At 40.9% G+C, this 22,500-nt stretch overlaps 1 protein-coding gene across 4 annotated transcripts in view; it reads right to left on the reverse strand.

Moving 5' to 3' along the window:
• The window catches only part of LOC127933051 (serine/arginine repetitive matrix protein 3-like), a 208,999-nt gene that overhangs the window by 29,596 nt on the left and 156,903 nt on the right, over positions 1–22,500 (reverse strand). For 3 of the 4 annotated variants that reach the window (XR_008147048.1, XM_052529351.1, XM_052529350.1), the window contains 4 exons: positions 15,088–15,123; positions 13,694–13,738; positions 7,398–7,508; positions 4,835–5,018 (listed from right to left, as the gene is read on the reverse strand). Coding sequence is in view for 3 of the 4 variants with exons in the window: in XM_052529351.1 (XP_052385311.1) it covers positions 4,835–5,018; positions 7,398–7,508; positions 13,694–13,738; positions 15,088–15,123 (376 nt within the window). In the remaining variant the exon portion in view is untranslated. The remainder of the gene's footprint in view (positions 1–4,834; positions 5,019–7,397; positions 7,509–13,693; positions 13,739–15,087; positions 15,124–22,500) is intronic. The other variant, XM_052529352.1, reaches the window with a different exon arrangement.

Here is a 22,500-nt window from a genome sequence, read left to right on the forward strand (position 1 = left end):
AGAAAACTGGTCTGACTAGCTTCAATAAAAATAAAAGAAAACAGCAATTCTAGACAAACTTTTTTTTCTTCTACATCTATAATTGTTGCTACTGTACCAGTAAAGGGGAAGGACTTCTCCGTCTGTCACTCAATCTATTCTGACCAATCCCATCCATGTTCCGTCTAGCCTACTCCCAATGACCGTACTGCCTAAGGTATACTGTAGCGCCAGAGCTGAACCTGTAACCAAATTTAAACCAATCACGTGTCGTAAAAAAAGCATTGGAAATTGTATAAATTAGGCTCAGCTAAAAATCCCCTCAACAATCCGGCAGACCAGATTATAGAATTTCCATATGACAATAAAAAGCAAGAGTTGGTTCAGTTCAGATGTAGAAATAGCATCGTTAAAGCCTTACGTTACTACATCCATCTTTGATAGTTTAGATTAGTCAGCTACAGATGGTAGAAGTTGACGGCTGTTATCACGCATTACTATCTGCATGATCAAAAGACTAAAATATTTCCTCAAAATTCCTAAACGAGCGTACTCTGCACCACATCAAAGAAGTTAGACAGGGCCTTCTTCTTCTTCTTCTTCTTTTACATAAACCTTCTCCCCTTTCCTAGTTGTTTCATTTGAGGGAGCTGTGGCAAAATAACACTTTTAAAGTATTTCAGTGGTTTTCTTTCCCTTGATATAACAAGATTCAGAAGTGAGAAGCGCTGCAGGAGTTTGCAGCCTTAAAAGAAACCAAATAGTTTATCCAGCTCATTAGAGAACCCTGGGTGCCTGAGGCTCCGCCCCAATGGAACCATATCCCTTATATAATGCACTACTTAGGGCTCTGGTAAGTAAAGTAGTGCCCTATATAGGGAACAGGGTACCATTTGGAATACACACCAAAATAATAAACCTCCATATTACCATTGTACTGCATATGTGCTATGCAAATGCATAGAGATCGATGGATCATAGTGAGTCAGTATTTAGTTTGTCTTTCTGAAAACTTCAGGTCCCAGATCTGTTTGTGCTGTCTCGGCACCGCAGTGAGGATGGTTAACTCATGGTTATGTAACCTGTGATTCAAACATCCATCCCTCGCCTCATTCCCGCTGCTATCTAACCAGTTACGTCTAAGGAATGTTGAGATGGTATGAACCTCCAAGTAAAAGCCAGGGGTGAGTGGTGGCAGCAAGAATGTAGAGACAGATTGGACAGATAGATTTACAGAGTCAAAAAAACTACCCTGTAAACACAGGAATAACTAAACCCAGGAATAACTAAACCCAGGAATAACTAAACCCAGGATTAACTAAACCCAGGATTAACTAAACCCAGGAATAACTAAACCCAGGAATAACTAAACCCAAGGATAACTAAACCCAGGAATAACTAAACCCAGGAATAACTAAACACAGGAATAACTAAACCCAGGAATAACTAAACCCAGGAATAACTAAACCCAGGAATAACTAAACCCAGGAATAACTAAACCCAGGAATAACTAAACCCAGGAATAACTAAACCCAAGGATAACTAAACCCAGGAATAACTAAACCCAGGAATAACTAAACCCAGGAATAACTAAACCCAGGAATAACTAAACCCAGGAATAACTAAACCCAGGAATAACTAAACCCAGGAATAACTAAACCCAGGAATAACTAAACCCAGGACTAACTAAACCCAGGAATAACTAAACCCAAGGATAACTAAACCCAGGAATAACTAAACCCAGGAATAACTAAACCCAGGAATAACTAAACACAGGAATAATTAAACACAAAAATAACTAAACCCAGGAATAACTAAACACAATAATAACTAAACACGGGAATAACTAAACCCAGGAATACAAAACCCAGGAATAACTAAACCAAGGGATAACTAAACACAGGAATAACTAAACACAGGAATAACTAAACCCAGGAATAACTAAACCCAGGAATAACTAAACCCAGGATTAACTAAACCCAGGAATAACTAAACCCAGGAATAACTAAACCCAGGAATAACTAAACCCAGGAATAACTAAACCCAGGAATAACTAAACCCAGGAATAACTAAACCCAGGAATAACTAAACCCAGGAATAACTAAACCCAGGAATAACTAAACCCAGGAATAACTAAACACAGGAATAACTAAACACAGGAATAACTAAACCCAGGAATACAAAACCCAGGAATAACTAAACCAAGGGATAACTAAACACAGGAATAACTAAACACAGGAATAACTAAACCCAAGGATAACTAAACCCAGGACTAACTAAACCCAGGAATAATTAAACCCAGGAATAACTAAACCCAGGAAAAACTAAACCCAGGAATAACTAAACCCAAGGATAACTAAACCCAGGAATAACTAAACCCAAGGATAACTAAACCCAGGAATAACTACCTAAACACAATAATAACTAAACACGGGAATAACTAAACCCAGGAATAACTAAACCCAGGAATAACAAAACCCAGGAATAACTAAACCCAGGAATACAAAACCCAGGAATAACTAAACCCAGGGATAACTAAACCCAGGAAAAACAAAACCCAGGAATAACTAAACCCAAGGATAACTAAACCCAGGACTAACTAAACCCAGGAATAATTAAACCCAGGAATAACTAAACCCAGGAAAAACTAAACCCAGGAATAACTAAACCCAAGGATAACTAAACCCAGGAATAATTAAACACAGGAATAAGTAAACACAGGATTAACTAAACCCAGGAATAACTAAACCCAGGAATAACTAAACCCAGGAATAATTAAACCCAGGAATAACTAAACCCAGGAATAACTAAACACAGGAATAACTAAACCCAGGAATAACTAAACACAGGAATAAGTAAACACAGGAATAACTAAACACAGGAATAACTAAACCCAGGAATAACTAAACCCAGGAATAACTGCACGTGTCCAATGGGCACCACCACCGTGACCGCGGCTGCAACGGCAACGCGGGCAGGAGCAAGACGTACGTAGTCTCCTACATAGTCTCCTCTATCTCCCCCTGCCCTCCCCCTCCCTAATCCCTGCCGTACCCTCTAAACTACACTCAAATAGTATTCTCCACAGTCTCCTCCTATCAACATGGTATCTATCCTCCACACTGTCTCCTCCTATTAACATGGTATCTATCCTCCACACTGTCTCCCTCTCCTATCGACATGATATCTATCCTCCACACTGTCTCCCTCTCCTATCGACATGGTATCCTCCACACTGTCTCCCTCTCCTATCGACATGGTATCTATCCTCCACACTGTCTCCCTCTCCTATCGACATGCTATCCTCCACACTGTCTCCCTCTCCTATCGACATGGTATCTATCCTCCACACTGTCTCCCTCTCCTATCGACATGGTATCCTCCACACTGTCTCCCTCTCCTATCGATATGCTATCCTTCACACTGTCTCCCTCTCCTATCGACATGGTATCTATCCTCCACACTGTCTCCCTCTCCTATCGACATGCTATCCTCCACACTGTCTCCCTCTCCTATCGACATGGTATCTATCCTCCACACTGTCTCCCTCTCCTATCGACATGGTATCTATCCTCCACACTGTCTCCCTCTCCTATCAACATGGTATCTATCCTCCACACTGTCTCCCTCTCCTATCGACATGGTATCCTCCACACTGTCTCCCTCTCCTATCGACATGGTATCCTCCACACTGTCTCCCTCTCCTATCGACATGGTATCTATCCTCCACACTGTCTCCCTCTCCTATCGACATGGTATCTATCCTCCACACTGTCTCCCTCTCCTATCGACATGGTATCCTCCACACTGTCTCCCTCTCCTATCGACATGGTATCCTCCACACTGTCTCCCTCTCCTATCGACATGCTATCCTCCACACTGTCTCCCTCTCATATCGACATGGTATCTATCCTCCACACTGTCTCCCTCTCCTATCGACATGGTATCTATCCTCCACACTGTCTCCCTCTCCTATCAACATGGTATCTATCCTCCACACTGTCTCCCTCTCCTATCGACATGCTATCCTCCACACTGTCTCCCTCTCCTATCGACATGGTATCTATCCTCCACACTGTCTCCCTCTCCTATCGACATGGTATCTATCCTCCACACTGTCTCCCTCTCCTATCGACATGCTATCCTCCACACTGTCTCCCTCTCCTATCGACATGGTATCTATCCTCCACACTGTCTCCCTCTCCTATCGACATGGTATCCTCCACACTGTCTCCCTCTCCTATCGACATGCTATCTATCCTCCACACTGTCTCCCTCTCCTATCGACATGGTATCCTCCACACTGTCTCCCTCTCCTATCGACATGGTATCCTCCACACTGTTTCGCTCTCCTATCGACATGCTATCTATCCTCCACACTGTTTCGCTCTCCTATCGACATGCTATCTATCCTCCACACTATTCTTCTGTTTAGTTACTCCTGTGCTTGGTTATTCCTGTGTGTAGTTATTCCTGTTTGTAGTTATTCCTGTGTGTAGCTATTCCTGTGTGTAGTTATTCCTGTGTGTAGTTATTCCTGTGTGTAGTTATTCCTGTGTGTAGTTATTCCTGTGTGTTGCTATTCCTGTGTGTAGTTATTCCTGTGTGTAGTTATTCCTGTGTGTAGCTATTCCTGTGTATAGCTATTCCTGTGTGTAGTTATTCATGTGTGTAGCTATTCCTGTGTGTAGCTATTCCTGTGTGTAGCTATTCCTGTGTGTTGCTATTCCTGTGTGTAGTTATTCCTGTGTGTAGCTATTCCTGTGTGTAGCTATTCCTACATTTGAGTGTAGTTTAGAAGGTAGGACAGGGATTAGTGAGGGGGAGGGGAGGGGAGATAGAGGAGACTACGTACTTCTTGCTCCTTGTCCTCCTCGACCGCGTGGCTGTGGTTGAGTCTGCCCGCCTTGCCGTTGAAGCCGCGGTCGCGGTGGTGGTGCCCGTTGTGCCACGTGACAGGACCGTCAGGACCGGGGGACGGAGACGGGGACGGGCTCACACAGGCCTTGTGTCCTTCTGTCTTGTGCTTGGAGTTGGGCCTGGAAAGACAGACAGACAGGAGTACTGAACAAACCGTCCGCAATGCTATAATATTGTACAGTACAGTACAGTTTAAAGGCCCAGTGCAGTCAAAAAATGTGATTTCCCTGTCATATATATATATATACTTCAACACTGTGAAGTTGAAATATTATTGTGAAAATTATGAAAATGCCCTTTTAATGTAAGAGCTGTTTGAAAAGACGGCCTGGAATTTCAGCCTGTTTTGGAGGGATGGAGTTTTGGCCTGCCTGGTAACACCAGGCGATAAATTGGTTAATAGACCAATAAGAAAGAGAGTCCTAAACCTCTCGGCCAATAACAGCTCATTTCAGTTTTCCCCTCCCCACTAAGACCACTCCCGGAGAGTCGTAGCAAAATTCTTGTTTGAGAAATTGCTCTTTGATAAGAAGCTATTTGGTTATTTGGGGGGGATTTTAATAGAAACCAATCACAGTAAGGTACTTAATTGTTACCCGTAAATAATTTGATATTGAGATAAAAACGGCTGCATTGGACCTTTAATAAATAGTACAAACTGTAAAGAGTACTGAACAAACCTGCTGAAATGACTTAGACTCAAGAGTACAGTACCAGTCAAAAGTTTGGCCACACCTACTCATTCTACGGTTTTATTTATTTTTACTATTTTCTACATTGTAGAATAATAGTGAAGACATGTGAGATTCTTCAAAGTAGCCACCCTTTAGCTTGCGTACTCTTGGCATTCTCTCAACCAGCTTCACCTGGAATGCTTTTCCAGCAGTCTTGAAGGAGTTCCCACATATGCTGAGCAATTGTTGGCTGCTTTTCTGTCACTCTGCGGTCCAACTCATACCAAACCATCTCAATTGGGTTGAGGTCGGGTGATTGTGGAGGCCAGGTCATCTGATACAGCACTCCGTCACTCTTCTTCTTGGTCAAATAACCCTTGCACAGCCTAGAGGTGTGTTGAGTCATTGTCCTGTTGAAAAACAACTGATAGTCCCAATAAGCGCAAACCAGATGAGATGGCGTATCGCTGCAGAATACTGTGGTATTCATGCTGGTTAAGTATGCCTTGAATTCTAAATAAATCACAGACCGTGTCACCAGCAAAGCACCATCACACCTCCTCCTCCATGCTTCATGGTGGGAACCACACATGCGGAGATCAACCATTCACCTACTCTGTGTCTCACAAAGACACGGTGGTTGGAACCAAGAAATCTCAACCTTGGACTCATCAGACCAAAGGACAGATTTCCACCGGTCTAATATCCATTGCTCCTGTTTCTTGGCCCAAGCAAGTCTCTTCTTCTTATTGGTGTCCTTTAGTAGTGGTTTCTTTGCAGTAATTCGACCATGAAGGCCTGACTCACGCAGTCTCATCTGAACAGTTGATGTTGAGATGTGTCTGTTACTTGAACTCTGAACCATTTATTTGGCCTGCAATTTCTGAGGCTGGTAACTCTAATGAACTTATCCTCTGCAGCAGAGGTAACTCTGGGTCTTCCATTCCTGTGGCGTTCCTCATGAGAGCCAGTTTCATCATAGTGCTTGATGGTTTTTGCGACTGCACTTGAAGAAACTTTGAAAGTTTTTGAAATGTTCTGCATTGACTGACCTTCATTTCTTAAAGTAATGTTGGACTGTCGTTTCTCTTTGCTTATTTGAGCTGTTCTTGCCGTAATATGGACTTGGTATTTTACCAAATAGGCCTATCTCCTGTATACCACCCCTACCTAGTCACAACACAACTGATTGGCTCAAACACATGAAGAAGGAAAGAAATTCCACAAATTAACTTTTAAGAAGGCACACCTGTTAATTGAGATGAAACGTTGTGAAGCTGAAATTCATTCCAGGTGACTACCTCATGAAGCTGGTTGAGAGAATGTCAAGAGTGTGCAAAGCTGTCATCAAGGCAAAGGGTGGCCACTTTGAAGAATCTCAAATGTAAAATATATTCTACAATGTAGATAATAGTAAAAAAAATAAAGAAAAACCCTTGAATGAGTAGGCGTGTCCAAACATTTGACTGGTACCGTGTTTCTACACCTGCATTGCTTGCTGTTTGGGTTTTTAGGCTGGGTTTCTGTACAGCACTTTGAGATATCAGCTGATGTACGAAGGGCTATATAAATACATTTGATTTGATTTGATTTACTGTATTTTGTACTAGCTATAGGCAGTTATAGACTCTAGAGTATAGTGTATAACCTTTTAAACATGTTCAAGTCAGTCATAATATTTTCATTCTGACCATATAAGAATCACACATGTCTAGCAGAGCTGTTGCAAACCTTAGATGTCGATACATCAGTAGACCAAAAGGAGTCTGATTAAAAGCATGTATCTAAGGGTGGGGTTGGGAGCCACCATGGGGGGGTCCCTACCTGCCGAGGGACTTGGAGGGGCTGTGGCCTGTGGAGGAGAGTGATGCACTGTGGGAGCTACAGCAGCTGCCTCTACGCTGAGACGTCCTACTGGGGGACTCTAATGGGGACCTGTTGGACACACACACACACATATATATATATACAGACTCGCACACAGACCACACACACACACACACATATATATATATATACAGACCCACACACACACACACACATATATATATACAGACTCGCACACACACACACACACACACACACACACACACACACACACACACACACACATATATACAGACGCGCACACACAAACACGCACACACACACATATATATATATATATATACAGACTCGCACACACACACACACACGCACACACACACACGCACACACACACACAAATATATATATATATATACAGACTCGCACACACACACACACACACACACGCACACACACACACACATATATATATATACAGACTCGCACACACACACACGCACACACACAAACACATATATATATATATACAGACTCGCACACACACACACGCACATATATATATATATACAGACGCGCACACACACACACACACACACGCACGCACACACACACACACACAAGCACACAAACATTCGGAGAGACGCACACACGCACAAACACATATACAGACCCACACCCACACACACGCAAATAACATGATCACTGTGGTAGACTGGTCAGTGTGGTAGACTGGTCACTTTGGTAGACTGGTCACTGTGGTGGACTGGTCACTGTGGTGGACTGGTCACTGTGGTGGACTGGTCACTGTGGTAGACTGGTCACTGTGGTAGAATGGTCACTGTGGTGGACTGGTCACTGTGGTAGACTGGTCACTGTGGTGGACTGGTCACTGTGGTAGACTGGTCACTGTGGTAGAATGGTCACTGTGGTGGACTGGTCACTGTGGTGGACTGGTCACTGTGGTGGACTGGTCACTGTGGTAGACTGGTCACTGTGGTAGACTGGTCACTGTGGTGGACTGGTCACTGTGGTAGACTGGTCACTGTGGTAGAATGGTCACTGTGGTAGACTGGTCACTGTGGTGGACTGGTCACTGTGGTAGACTGGTCACTGTGGTAGAATGGTCACTGTGGTGGACTGGTCACTGTGGTCGACTGGTCACTGTGGTAGAATGGTCACTGTGGTAGACTGGTCACTGTGGTAGACTGGTCACTGTGGTAGAATGGTCACTGTGGTAGAATGGTCACTGTGGTAGAATGGTCACTGTGGTAGACTGGTCACTGTGGTAGAATGGTCACTGTGGTAGACTGGTCACTGTGGTAGACTGGTCACTGTGGTAGAATGGTCACTGTGGTAGACTGGTCACTGTGGTAGAATGTTTATTTTGATTGGCGATTTCCTGCATTTATCAAAAATCCCATCAGGTAGTCTGATTTCAGATATGTCCATGTAAACAGGATTATTATGGCTATTGTTCTTCTTGCAAAGCATGTTATCATTTTTTTTTTAACAAGATATTATATTTATCTGTCTATAATGACATTATTGTGTGCATGTTACCGTGCTCAATGAAACAGACTGAGATCTTATCACGTTCAAGCTTGTGACATGCATCACAATATGGTTCACAGCGCTGTCTGGGTTTTAAACCGACAGCTGTTACGCCCCCTTTCCCTCCCACTAATCGGGAAACTTTTGCACATTTGTTGTTGTCTGAGTGAGAGAAATGCTGTAAATTAAATCCAGAGGAGTCGGTGTTCTAAAAGATGATCCATTAGCATTTTATACTAAATACCTCTTCGATGTCATTTCAAGCAACCCACACCCTGCACTTCACATTTCCATATTTGAAAACATATGTACATTTACAGTATCAATGTTTTTGATCGCTATGTTTGAGCCACCGTTACAAAGATGCCACACGTCTATGTTTGTCGTATTGTGAAGAAAATGTGCCACGGAACACGCTCTTGAATGCACTCACGAGGACTCCATTCTATGCCCAAAATACAAAGACTAACACTGCAAGATCACATTATCACAATAGCTAGCCATGTTGGCAATAGCTAGCCATGTTGGCAACAGCTCGCCATGTTGGCAATTGCTAGCCATGTTGGCAATAGCTAGCCATGTTGGCAATAGCTAGCCATGTTGGCAATAGCTTGCCATGTTGGCAATAGCTAGCCATGTTGGCAATAGCTAGCCATGTTGGCAATAGCTAGCCATGTTGGCAATAGCTCGCCATGTTGGCAATAGCTAGCCATGTTGGCAATAGCTAGCCATGTTGGCAATAGCTCGCCATGTTGGCAATAGCTAGCCATGTTGGCAATAGCTAGCCATGTTGGCAATAGCTAGCCATGTTGGCAATAGCTCGCCATGTTGGCAATAGCTAGCCATGTTGGCAATAGCTCGCCATGTTGGCAATAGAAGAAGCTTTCAAGTGATGCCCACTTGAACCAGATTGTGATTTATAATGGACCGTTTTTGGATTGCCTAAACAACAACAGTAATTGGAGTGGCAGCGTAGCCTAGTGTTTAGAGCGTTGGACTAGTAACCGGAAGGTTGCAAGATCAAATCCCCGAGCTGACAAGGTACAAATCTGTCGTTATGCCCCTGAACAGGCAGTTAACCCACTGTTCCTAGGCCGTCATTGAAAATAAGAATTTGTTCTTAACTGTTCTAAACTTCATCTATATGCGGAATCGCTGCAGAATGCCATCCCATCTGGTTTGCGCTAAGTGGGACTATAATCTGTTTTTCAACAGGACAATGACCCAACACACCTCCAGGCTGTGTAAGGGATATTTGACCATGAAGGAGAGAGATGGAGTGCTGCATCAGATGACCTGGCCTCCACAATCACCCGACCTCATCCCAAATGAGGTGAAGGAGAATGAAGGAAAAGCAGCCAATAAGTGGGAACTCCTTCAAGACTGCTGGAAAAGCATTCCAGGGGAAGCTGGTTGAGAGAATACTAAGAGTGTGCAAAGCTGTCATCAAGGCAAAGGGTGGCTAATTTGAAGAATGTAAAATATATTCTGATTTGTTTCACACTTTTTTGGTTACTACATGATTGTGTTATGTGTTATTTCATAGATTTGATTTCTTCACTATTATTCTACAATGTAGAAAATAGTAAAAAAATAAATAAAACCCTTGAATGACATAGATGTGTCCAAACTTTTGACTGGTACTGTAAATGCTGTGTATAATGTGTATTTTTATGTTGTATCATACAGGGCACATTTGGAAAAGAGACCTAGTTTGCAGATTTCTTCGTTATCAAAAGAAAAAAAATATATATTTGTTTTATAATCAAGTGCATTGAAATGACTTAGGAAATATGCACAGTTTGGAGAGGTGTTTGGTCACTTAGCAACACCAGTTAGACCGTTCACTGAAACCCACAGTTTGGAGAGGTTTTTGGTCACTTAGCAACACCAGTTAGACCTCTCACTCAAACCCACAGTTTGGAGAGGTTTTTGGTCACTTAGCAACACCAGTTAGACCTCTCACTCAAACCCACAGTTTGGAGAGGTGTTTGGTCACTTAGCAACACCAGTTAGACCGTTCACTCAAACCCACAGTTTGGAGAGGTGTTTGGTCACTTAGCAACACCAGTTAGACCGTTCACTCAAACCCACAGTTTGGAGAGGTTTTTGGTCACTTAGCAACACCAGTTAGACCGTTCACTGAAACCCACAGTTTGGAGAGGTTTTTGGTCACTTAGCAACACCAGTTAGACCTCTCACTCAAACCCACAGTTTGGAGAGGTTTTTGATCACTTAGCAACACCAGTTAGACCTCTCACTCAAACCCACAGTTTGGAGAGGGGTTTGGTCACTTAGCAACACCAGTTAGACCGTTCACTCATACCCACAGTTTGGAGAGGTGTTTGGTCACTTAGCAACACCAGTTAGACCTCTCACTCAAACCCACAGTTTGGAGAGGGGTTTGGTCACTTAGCAACACCAGTTAGACAGTTCACTGAAACCCACAGTTTGGAGAGGTTTTTGGTTACTTAGCAACACCAGTTAGACCTCTCACTCAAACCCACAGTTTGGAGAGGTTTTTGGTCACTTAGCAACACCAGTTAGACCTCTCACTCAAACCCACAGTTTGGAGAGGTGTTTGGTCACTTAGCAACACCAGTTAGACCTCTCACTCAAACCCACAGTTTGGAGAGGTTTTTGGTCACTTAGCAACACCAGTTAGACCTCTCACTCAAACCCACAGTTTGGAGAGGGGTTTGGTCACTTAGCAACACCAGTTAGACCGTTCACTCAAACCCACAGTTTGGAGAGGTGTTTGGTCACTTAGCAACACCAGTTAGACCGTTCACTCAAACCCACAGTTTGGAGAGGTGTTTGGTCACTTAGCAACACCAGTTAGACCTCTCACTCAAACCCACAGTTTGGAGAGGTGTTTGGTCACTTAGCAACACCAGTTAGACCGTTCACTCAAACCCACAGTTTGGAGAGGTGTTTGGTCACTTAGCAACACCAGTTAGACCGTTCACTCAAACCCACAGTTTGGAGAGGTTTTTGGTCACGTAGCAACACCAGTTAGACCGTTCATTCAAACCCACAGTTTGGAGAGGTTTTTGGTCACTTAGCAACACCAGTTAGACCGTTCACTCAAACCCACAGTTTGGAGAGGTTTTTGGTCACTTAGCAACACCAGTTAGACCGTTCACTCAAACCCACAGTTTGGAGAGGTTTTTGGTCACTTAGCAACACCAGTTAGACCGTTCACTCAAACCCACAGTTTGGAGAGGTTTTTGGTCACTTAGCAACACCAGTTAGACCGTTCACTCAAACCCACAGTTTGGAGAGGTTTTTGGTCACTTAGCAACACCAGTTAGACCGTTCACTCAAACCCACAGTTTGGAGAGGTTTTTGGTCACTTAGCAACACCAGTTAGACCGTTCACTCAAACCCACAGTTTGGAGAGGTTTTTGGTCACTTAGCAACACCAGTTAGACCGTTCACTCAAACCCACAGTTTGGAGAGGTTTTTGGTCACTTAGCAACACCAGTTAGACCGTTCACTCAAACCCACAGTTTGGAGAGGTGTTTGGTCACTTAGCAACACCAGTTAGACCGTTCACTCAAACCCACAGTTTGGAGAGGTTTTTGGTCACTTAGCAACACCAGTTAGACCGTTCACTCAAACCCACAGTTTGGAGAGGTGTTTGGTCACTTAGCAACACCAGTTAGACCGTTCACTCAAACCCACAGTTTGGAGAGGTGTTTGGTCACTTAGCAACACTAGTTAGACCGTTCACTCAAACCCACAGTTTGGAGAGCTGTTTGGTCACTTAGCAACACCAGTTAGACCTCTCACTGAAACCCACAGTTTGGAGAGGTGTTTGGTCACTTAGCAACACCAGTTAGACCTCTCACTCAAACCCACAGTTTGGAGAGCTGTTTGGTCACTTAGCAACACCAGTTAGACCTCTCACTGAAACCCACAGTTTGGAGAGGTGTTTGGTCACTTAGCAACACCAGTTAGACCTCTCACTCAAACCCACAGTTTGGAGAGGTGTTTGGTCACTTAGCAACACCAGTTAGACCTCTCACTCAAACCCACAGTTTGGAGAGGTGTTTGGTCACTTAGCAACACCAGTTAGACCGCTCACTCAAACCCACAGTTTGGAGAGGTGTTTGGTCACTTAGCAACACCAGTTAGACCGTTCACTGAAACCCTTGTCATAGTTTTGTATTATATTGCACCTACTCCAACATGTGTTTTGTAGTATATTGCACCTACTCCAACATGTGTTTTGTAGTATATTGCACCTACTCCAACATGTGTTTTGTATTATATTGCACCTACTCCAACATGTGTTTTGTATTATATTGCACCTACTCCAACATGTGTTTTGTAGTATATTGCACTACTCCAACATGTCATTGAATATTCTCATTGTGTTAGTGAATGCATCCAGAGTATTTTCATTATTGACAATATGTTGTGAAAAGTACAGGAAATGTCAAATTCACATCAATTCAACAGTGTTTTGGATTCAGTCTTGTGTCAGATGAACTGATGTGTCCTCACCTTTTGGTCTGATCATTTCCCCATAATGTCCATAGTGTTTTCTTAACCATGGTCGTGCATATGCTTTTTATGGTTCTTCTGTTAGAAACATTTTAATTTGGCCCTATCCATATAGACCTATATTTCCATGAGTGTAAGAGGTTAAGTCTACGGAACATCTAACCTAACAGTCTGACGTGTCCATTACTGTAGGTTGGTTTATATATACATTTTTAAAGAGGAATCCTTACCTCTTTCTGGTTTTGTCTTTCAGTTTGTTCTTCGGGCTACCCGATCTGTAAAGGGAAACAGGGTGGTGTATTTTCATTAAAACCTGTTAAGTCGACCCTCTACTTTTTCGAACATTCTGTTAAAAATCGCGCAACATTTCAGCGCCCTGCTACTCAGGCCAGGAATATAGTATATGCATATGATTAGTATGTGTGGATAGAAAACACTCAGACGTTTATAAAACTGGTTAAATCACGGCTATGACTATAACAGAACGTGCGTTTCATCGAAAAGTGCAGGAATATCTGATCACTGAAAATTGAAAAAAATATCCATCCGCGACTTCAAGGAATTGTTCAAAGTGAATCGAATTAAATGAGGCCGAGGTTGCAGTGCCTACAGCTTCCACACGTTGTCTAGAGTCTTGTCATTTGATTCACAATTGATTCTTGGTCTAACCGAATCAAGGGAATCGATTCCCTCCGGTCTCCGACCGGATGTTTTGGTCGAGCTCTCTCCAAGACATTTTTTCGAAACAGACACCTATAGAATTGACATCGCCCCCTGATGAATTTTATCGCTTATTAACGTGTACCAATACCTAAAGTTTCATTACAAAAGTATTTCGAAGTGTTTTGTGAAAGTTTATCGTCGACTTTTTGAATAAAAAAAAATGACATTACGTTATGAAACGCTATTTTTTTCCGTTTATCACACACTTCATAGATCGATATCTAGGCTATATATGGACCGATTTAATCGAAAAAAAGACCCAATAGTAATTATGGGACATCTAGGAGTGCCAGCAAAGAAGATGGTCAAAGGTAATGAATGTTTTATATTTTATTTGTGCGGTTTGTGTAGCGACGACTATGCTAATTATTTTGTTTACGTCCCCTGCGGGTCTTTTGGGGTGTTACATGCTATCAGATAATAGCTTCTCATGCTTTCGCCGAAAAGCATTTTAAAAATCTGACTTGTTGCCTGGATTCACAACGAGTGTAGCTTTAATTCAATACCCTGCATGTGTATTTTAATGAACGTTTGAGTTTTAACTAATACTATTAGCATTTAGCGTAGCGCATTTGCATTTCCAGAGCTCTAGATGGGACGCCTGCGTGCCAGGTAGGACCAAGAGGTTAAGCAGGTTAAAAGGGTACAGTGCCTTCGGAAAATATTCATCAACCATTGACTTTTTACACATTTTATTGTATTTACAACATGAATTCGAAATGGATGAAATCATTTTTTTCTCTCCCTCACGCATCTACACACAATACCCCAATTGAATTGGTGAAGGGGTATGAATACTGTGTGTGTAATGTAACAAGCATTAGCCTAGTTACATTCACTGAGTCTGAATGTAAGGCTACATATGATGTGGACAATGTGTCATATTTATCTGCATACCCACCTGTATCTCCTCTTTCTCCTATGACCAGACGTCGACCTACAGAGAGAGAGAGAGAGAGAGAGAGAGAGAGAGAGAGAGAGAGAGAGAGAGAGAGAGAGAGAGAGACAGAGAGAGAGAGAGAGAGAGAGAGAGAGAGAGAGAGAGAGAGAGAGAGAGACAGAGAGACAGAGAGAGAGAGAGAGAGAGAAGAGAGAGAGAGAGAGAGAGAGAGAGAGAGAGAGAAACCTCTGTTACCTCTCAGATTGACCTGAACACATCTCTAAAAACAGATAATGCTTGACTGACTACACACTGACTACACAAAGTCCTTCATACTGTACAGAATGTTCACACTACTGTTGCCATGGTGATTAGTCAGCCAACAATAGCTATTATTCCCCCCTCTTTTTACACTATTAATAGAAGAAGAAGAACCGGACAAATGAATTGCAGTTAGTTGGAGACGGAGGAGACTGAAATGAAAACATACTTCAAGTACGTTTAGCTTCCTCTTTCAAAAAAATAAAATAAAAATGGTTTTGTGAATCATGGATGACTCTGTCATTTGTTAACAAGTTTCTGTAAATTATTTTAGATTACATTTCTATGTTGGAAATAAAAAATATGATTCGGTGCGTTTTCACCCATATTTTTTAAATACACTTGATCTTTATTGAGTAAGTTCTTCCATTTCTTTTTGTTTTTACTCTAACTTATTGTGTGTCTCTTTGTTACAGTATTTGTTACTATCTATCTGTAGTTCGTTTTTGTTTTAAATATGTTAAAGGAATTAAATTCCTTTATGTTTTATTCAACTAATTCAATTCAACACTCTGTCCACTCATAAGAATTTGTAAGACCCTTATTTGCATAAAATGGACAGAGACCAGTCTCAAAATCAATCAGTAGCGTTTATTCTCGAGAGTACTGAACACGATACAGTTTACCACAGGTTATAAACTGAAAATGACGTCATTAGTTTTCGAACTGTCCCGTCTCTTCTCCCAACCTGGAACAAAGGCAGTATCTCAAGCCTTCCCACATCGTCTCCCTACCAATTTAATATAATTTATGACCGAGCCAAGGTCCTCCTGTGTAGATAAGCATTCTAGCCAGTCTGACGATAAGTTCATCCATTTCTACCAAGGAGCAGACAGTCGTTGTTCTAATTCTTGATTATATTTACACACATTATATTCAGTACTAAGATTAAAAGAAAATTCATACATCTATACAGTAACATAATAGTATTCTGATTAGTCAGTCCTGATTGAAATGTATACATAATTAGTCATTATTGATTTTAAAAAATCCCTTAACAAAAGATGAGCATTGAATTGCATGACCTCTAAAGGCACTTCTAAACGTGTCCCCATACAATATGAGGATCTGCTGTAACTATATTATGTAGGAAAAAAATATTATGTCTTGGTTATTCATCCAGTAAACTAGATTAAAATGTTCAATATCCTTGTCCTTTTGACTTAAATCTATTTCAACATCTATGGCAAGACCTGAAGATAGTTGCCAAGCAATGATCAACAACCAATTGGAAAGAGCTTGAAGATTGTTGAAAAGAATAATGGGCAAATGTTGCACAATCCAGGTGTGGAAAAAGATCTTAAGAGACTTACCCAGAAAGACTCAATTGCTGTCAAAGGTGCTTCTTCAAAGTATTGACTCAGGGGTGTGAATATTTATGTAAATGAGATGTTTTGGTATAATTTTTAAAAATCAATTTCCTAACATACATTTTTTTTTTTTTAAATAACATGTTTTTACTTTGTCATTACGGGGTAGTGTGTGTGAGAGAAAAACATCGATTTAATACATTTTGAAGTCAGGCTGTAACAATAGAATGTTGACTAAGTCCAGGTGCATTAATAGTTTATGAAGACAGTGTGTAATACAATACACAGAGCACTGGTCTAATGTAGTGCACTGTGTAATACAAAACACAGAGCACTGGTCTAATGTAGTGCACTGTGTAATACAAAACACAGAGCACTGCTCTAATGTAGTGCACTGTGTAATACAATACACAGAGCACTGGTCTAATGTAGTGCACTGTGTAATACAAAACACAGAGCACTGGTCTAATGTAGTGCACTGTGTAATACAATACACAGAGCACTGGTCTAAAGTAGTGCACTGTGTAATACAATACACAGAGCACTGGTCTAAAGTAGTGCACTGTGTAATACAAAACACAGAGCACTGGTCTAATGTAGTGCACTGTGTAATACAAAACACAGAGCACTGGTCTAATGTAGTGCACTGTGTAATACAAAACACAGAGCACTGGTCTAATGTAGTGCACTGTGTAATACAAAACACAGAGCACTGGTCTAATGTAGTGCACTGTGTAATACAAAACACAGAGCACTGGTCTAATGTAGTGCACTGTGTAATACAAAACACAGAGCACTGGACTAATGTAGTGCACTGAATAGGGAATAGGGGCCCTGGTCAAAAGTAGTGCACTAAATAGGGAATAGGATGCCATTTGGGACGCAGTATGTTGTTGTTCCACCAGAGAAAACAGACTGGGCTTGTTGTGTTCTAGTGGGACTCGTTTATTTGACTCCCAACATGGGGACTATAGAGGCTTGTTGTGTTCTAGTGGGACTCGTTTATTTGACTCCCAACATGGGGACTATAGAGGCTTGTTGTGTTCTAGTGGGACTCGTTTATTTGACTCCCAACATGGGGACTATAGAGGCTTGTTGTGTTCTAGTGGGACTCGTTTATTTGACTCCCAACATGGGGACTATAGAGGCTTGTTGTGTTCTAGTGGGACTCGTTTATTTGACTCCCAACATAGGGACTATAGAGGCTTGTTGTGTTCTAGTGGGACTCGTTTATTTGACTCCCAACATGGGGACTATAGAGGCTTGTTGTGTTCTTGTGGGACTCGTTTATTTGACTCCCAACATGGGGACAATAGAGGCTTGTTGTGTTCTAGTGGGACTCGTTTATTTGACTACCAACATGGGGACTATAGAGGCTTGTTGTGTTATAGTGGGACTTGTTTATTTGACTTCCAACATGGGGACTATAGAGGCTTGTTGTGTTCTAGTGGGACTCGTTTATTTGACTCCCACCATGGGGACTATAGAGGCTTGTTGTGTTCTAGTGGGACTCGTTTATTTGACTCCCAACATGGGTACTATAGAGGCTTGTTGTATTCTAGTGGGACTCATTTATTTGACTCCCAACATTCTCAGACACGACCATTCCCTGATACTGTTCTGCTTATTAACCCTCTCGTCCTTCTCCTCCCCTCTTTTCTCCTAATTGGAGAAATATACAGTGCTATCCTTTAAAATGGAGCCCCAGCCAAAGAGAACTCAACCTGCTGAGCTGTTGTTACTGTACATAGTGGGTGGTGGAACACTAACGCCTCGGATTGTTAAAAAGCACCCCTCACCCCTCCAATTCCCCCACAGACATAGACAGTAGAGTGTTTCACGGGAGGCCACTCTCGGGACTCACCCACCACCTTGTTCTCCCCTTACTTAACCTTACATTATTCATCTATAGACAACACCTGCAATGCAGTGGATCTATGGAGAAATGTGAGTAGAGGATAGAGAGGCAAAAGAGGGGAGGTTTTATAAGTGGGAGGAGGGTTGAGGTGTTGGAGATGTGTGGGGGACAGTGATGCTCAGCAATTTGGTCAGAGGCTCATTTTTCTTGTTTTGCAGCTACCATATAGGTTTGGTTATTAGAGGAATGAGTTTAGCCCCCGAGAGAGAGAGAGAGAGAGAGAGAGAGAGAGAGAGAGAGAGAGAGAGAGAGAGAGAGAGAGAGAGAGAGAGAGAGAGAGAGAGAGAGAGAGAGAGAGAGAAAAAATGTGCTCTTTAGAGTAGCTTATTGTCATTTTCCTATTCCTGGGCAGTATTTTTCTATGCTGAGCTCTCTTTCTCCTTCTCTCTCTCCATTCTCTTTCTCCTTCTCTCCATTCTCTTTCTCCTTCTCTCCATTCTCTTTCTCCTTCTCTCCATTCGCTTTCTCCTTCTCTCCATTCTCTTTCTTCTTCTCTCTCTCCATTCTCTTTCTTCTTCTCTCTCTCCATTCTCTTTCTTCTTCTCTTTCTCCTTCTCTCTCTCTATTCTCTTTCTCCTCCTCTCTCTCCATTCTCTTTCTCCTTCTCTCTCTCCATTCTCTTTCTCCTTCTCTTTCTCCTTCTCTCTCTCCATTCTCTTTCTTCTTCTCTCTCTCAATTCTCTTTCTCCTTCTCTCTCCATTCTCTTTCTCCTTCTCTCCATTCTCTTTCTCCTTCTCTCCATTCGCTTTCTCCTTCTCTCCATTCTCTTTCTTCTTCTCTCTCTATTCTCTTTCTTCTTCTCTTTCTCCTTCTCTCTATTCTCTTTCTCCTCTCTCCATTCTCTTTCTTCTTCTCTCTATTCTCTTTCTCCTTCTCTCTCCATTCTCTTTTCCTTCTCTCTCTCCATTCTCTTTCTCCTTCTCTCTCTCTCTATTCTCTTTCTTCTTCTCTCTCTCTATTCTCTTTCTCCTTCTCTCTCTCCATTCTCTTTCTTCTTCTCTCTCTCTATTATCTTTCTCCTTCTCTCTCTCCATTCTCTTTCTCCTTCTGTTTCTCCTCTCTCCATTCTCTTTCTCCTTCTCTCTATTCTCTTTCTCCTCTCTCCATTCTCTTTCTTCTTCTCTCTATTATCTTTCTCCTTCTCTCTCTCTATTCTCTTTCTCCTTCTCTCTCTCCATTCTCTTTCTTCTTCTCTCTCTCTATTCTCTTTCTCCTTCTCTCTCTCCATTCTCTATCTTCTTCTCTCTCTCTATTCTCTTTCTCCTTCTCTCTCTCCATTCTCTTTCTTCTTCTCTCTCTCTATTCTCTTTCTTCTTCTCTCTCTCTATTCTCTTTCTTCTTCTCTTTCTCCTCCTCTCCATTCTCTTCTACTCCCCCTCTCTATTCTCTTTCTCCTTCTCCTTCTCTCCATTCTCTTTCTCCTTCTCTCTCTCCATTCTCTTTCTCCTCCTCTCTCTCCATTCTCTCCATCCTTACCAATATCCTTATCAATATCCCTATCAACATCCTTATCAACATCCTTATCAATATCCTCACCAATATCCCTATCAACATCCTTATCAATATCCTCACCAATATCCCTATCAATATCCTTATCAATATCCTTACCAGTATCCTTATCAATATCCTTATCAATATCCTTATCAATATCCTAATCAATATCCTTATCAATATCCTTACCAATATCCTTACCAATATCTTTAGCAATATCCTTATCCATATCCATATCCTTATCAATGTCCTTACCAATATCCTTATCAATATCCTTACCAATATCCTTATCAATATCCCTATCAATATCCTTATCAACATCCTTACCAACATCCTTATCAATATCCTTACCAATATCCTTATCAATATCCTTACCAATATCCTTATCAATATACCTATCAATATCCTTATCAACATCCTTATCAATATCCTTAACAGTATCCTTATCAATATCCTTATCAGTATCCTTACCAGTATCCTTATCAATATCCTTACCAATATCCTTACCAATATCCTTATCAATATCCTTACCAATATCCTTATCAATATCCTTATCAATATCCCTATCAATATCCTTACCAATATCCTTATCAATATCCCTATCAATATCCTTATCAACATCCTTATCAATATCCTTACCAATATCCTTACCAGTATCCTTATCAATATCCCTATCAATATCCTTATCAATATCCTTACCAATATCCTTATCAACATCCTTACCAATATCCTTATCAATATCCTTACCAATATCCTCACCAATATCCTTATCAATATCCTTATCAATATCCCTATCAATATCCTTATCAATATCCCTATCAATATCCTTACCAATATCCTTATCAACATCCTTATCAATATCCTTACCAATATCCTTATCAGTATCCTTATCAATATCCTTACCAATATCCTTATCAATATCCTTAACAGTATCCCTATCAATATCCTTACCAATATCCCTATCAATATCCTCACCAATATCCCTATCAACATCCTTATCAATATCCTTATCAACATCCTTATCAATATCCTCACCAATATCCCTATCAACATCCTTATTAATATCCTCACCAATATCCCTATCAATATCCTTATAAATATCCTTAACAGTATCCCTATCAATATCCTTACCAATATCCTTATCAATATCCTTACCAATATCCCTATCAATATCCTTATCAATATCCTTAACAGTATCCCTATCAATATCCTTACCAATATCCTTATCAATATCCTTACCAATATCCCTATGAATATCCTTATCAATATCCTTACCAATATCCGTATCAATATCCTTACCAATATCCTTATCAATATCCTTACCAATATACCTATGAATATCCTTACCAATATCCGTATCAATATCCTTACCAATATCCTTACCAATATCCTTATCCATATCCTTAACAGTATCCTTAACAGTATCCTTCTCAATATCCTCACCAATATCCCTATCAATATCCTTATCAATATCCTTACCAATATCCCTATGAATATCCTTATCAATATCCTTACCAATATCCTTATCCTTACCAATATCCTTACCAATATCCTTATCCATATCCTTAACAGTATCCTATCCTTAACAGTATCCTTATCAATATCCTCACCAATATCCCTATCAATATCCTTATCAATATCCTCACCAATATCCCTATCAATATCCTTATCAATATCCTTATCAATATCCTTATCAATATCCTTACCAATATCTTTAGCAATATCCTTATCCATATCCATATCCTTATCAATATCCCTATCAATATCCTTATCAATATCCTTATCAATATCCTTATCAATATCCTTATCAATATCCTTACCAATATCCTTATCAATATCCTCACCAATATCCTTATCAATATCCTTATCAATATCCTTATCAATATCCTTACCAATATCCTTATCAATATCCTTATCAATATCCTTATCAATATCCTTACCAATATCCTTACCAATATCCTTATCAATATCCCTATCAATATCCTTATCAATATCCTTACCAATATCCTTATCAATATCCCTATCAATATCCTTATCAACATCCTTATCAATATCTTTACCAATATCCTTATCAATATCCCTATCAATATCCTTATCAATATCCTTATCAATATCCTTATCAATATCCTTACCAATATCCTTATCAATATCCTTATCAATATCCTTACCAATATCCCTATCAATATCCTTATCAATATCCTTATCAATATCCTTATCAATATCCTTACCAATATCCTTATCAATATCCCTATCAATATCCTTATCAACATCCTTATCAACATCCTTATCAATATCCTCACCAATATCCTTATCAATATCCTTATCAATATCCTTATCAATATCCTTATCAATATCCTTATCAACATCCTTATCAATATCCTCACCAATATCCC

The sequence above is a fragment of the Oncorhynchus keta genome, chromosome 11, assembly GCF_023373465.1.
Source record: "Oncorhynchus keta strain PuntledgeMale-10-30-2019 chromosome 11, Oket_V2, whole genome shotgun sequence".
NCBI classification, from domain to species: Eukaryota; Metazoa; Chordata; class Actinopteri; order Salmoniformes; family Salmonidae; genus Oncorhynchus; species Oncorhynchus keta.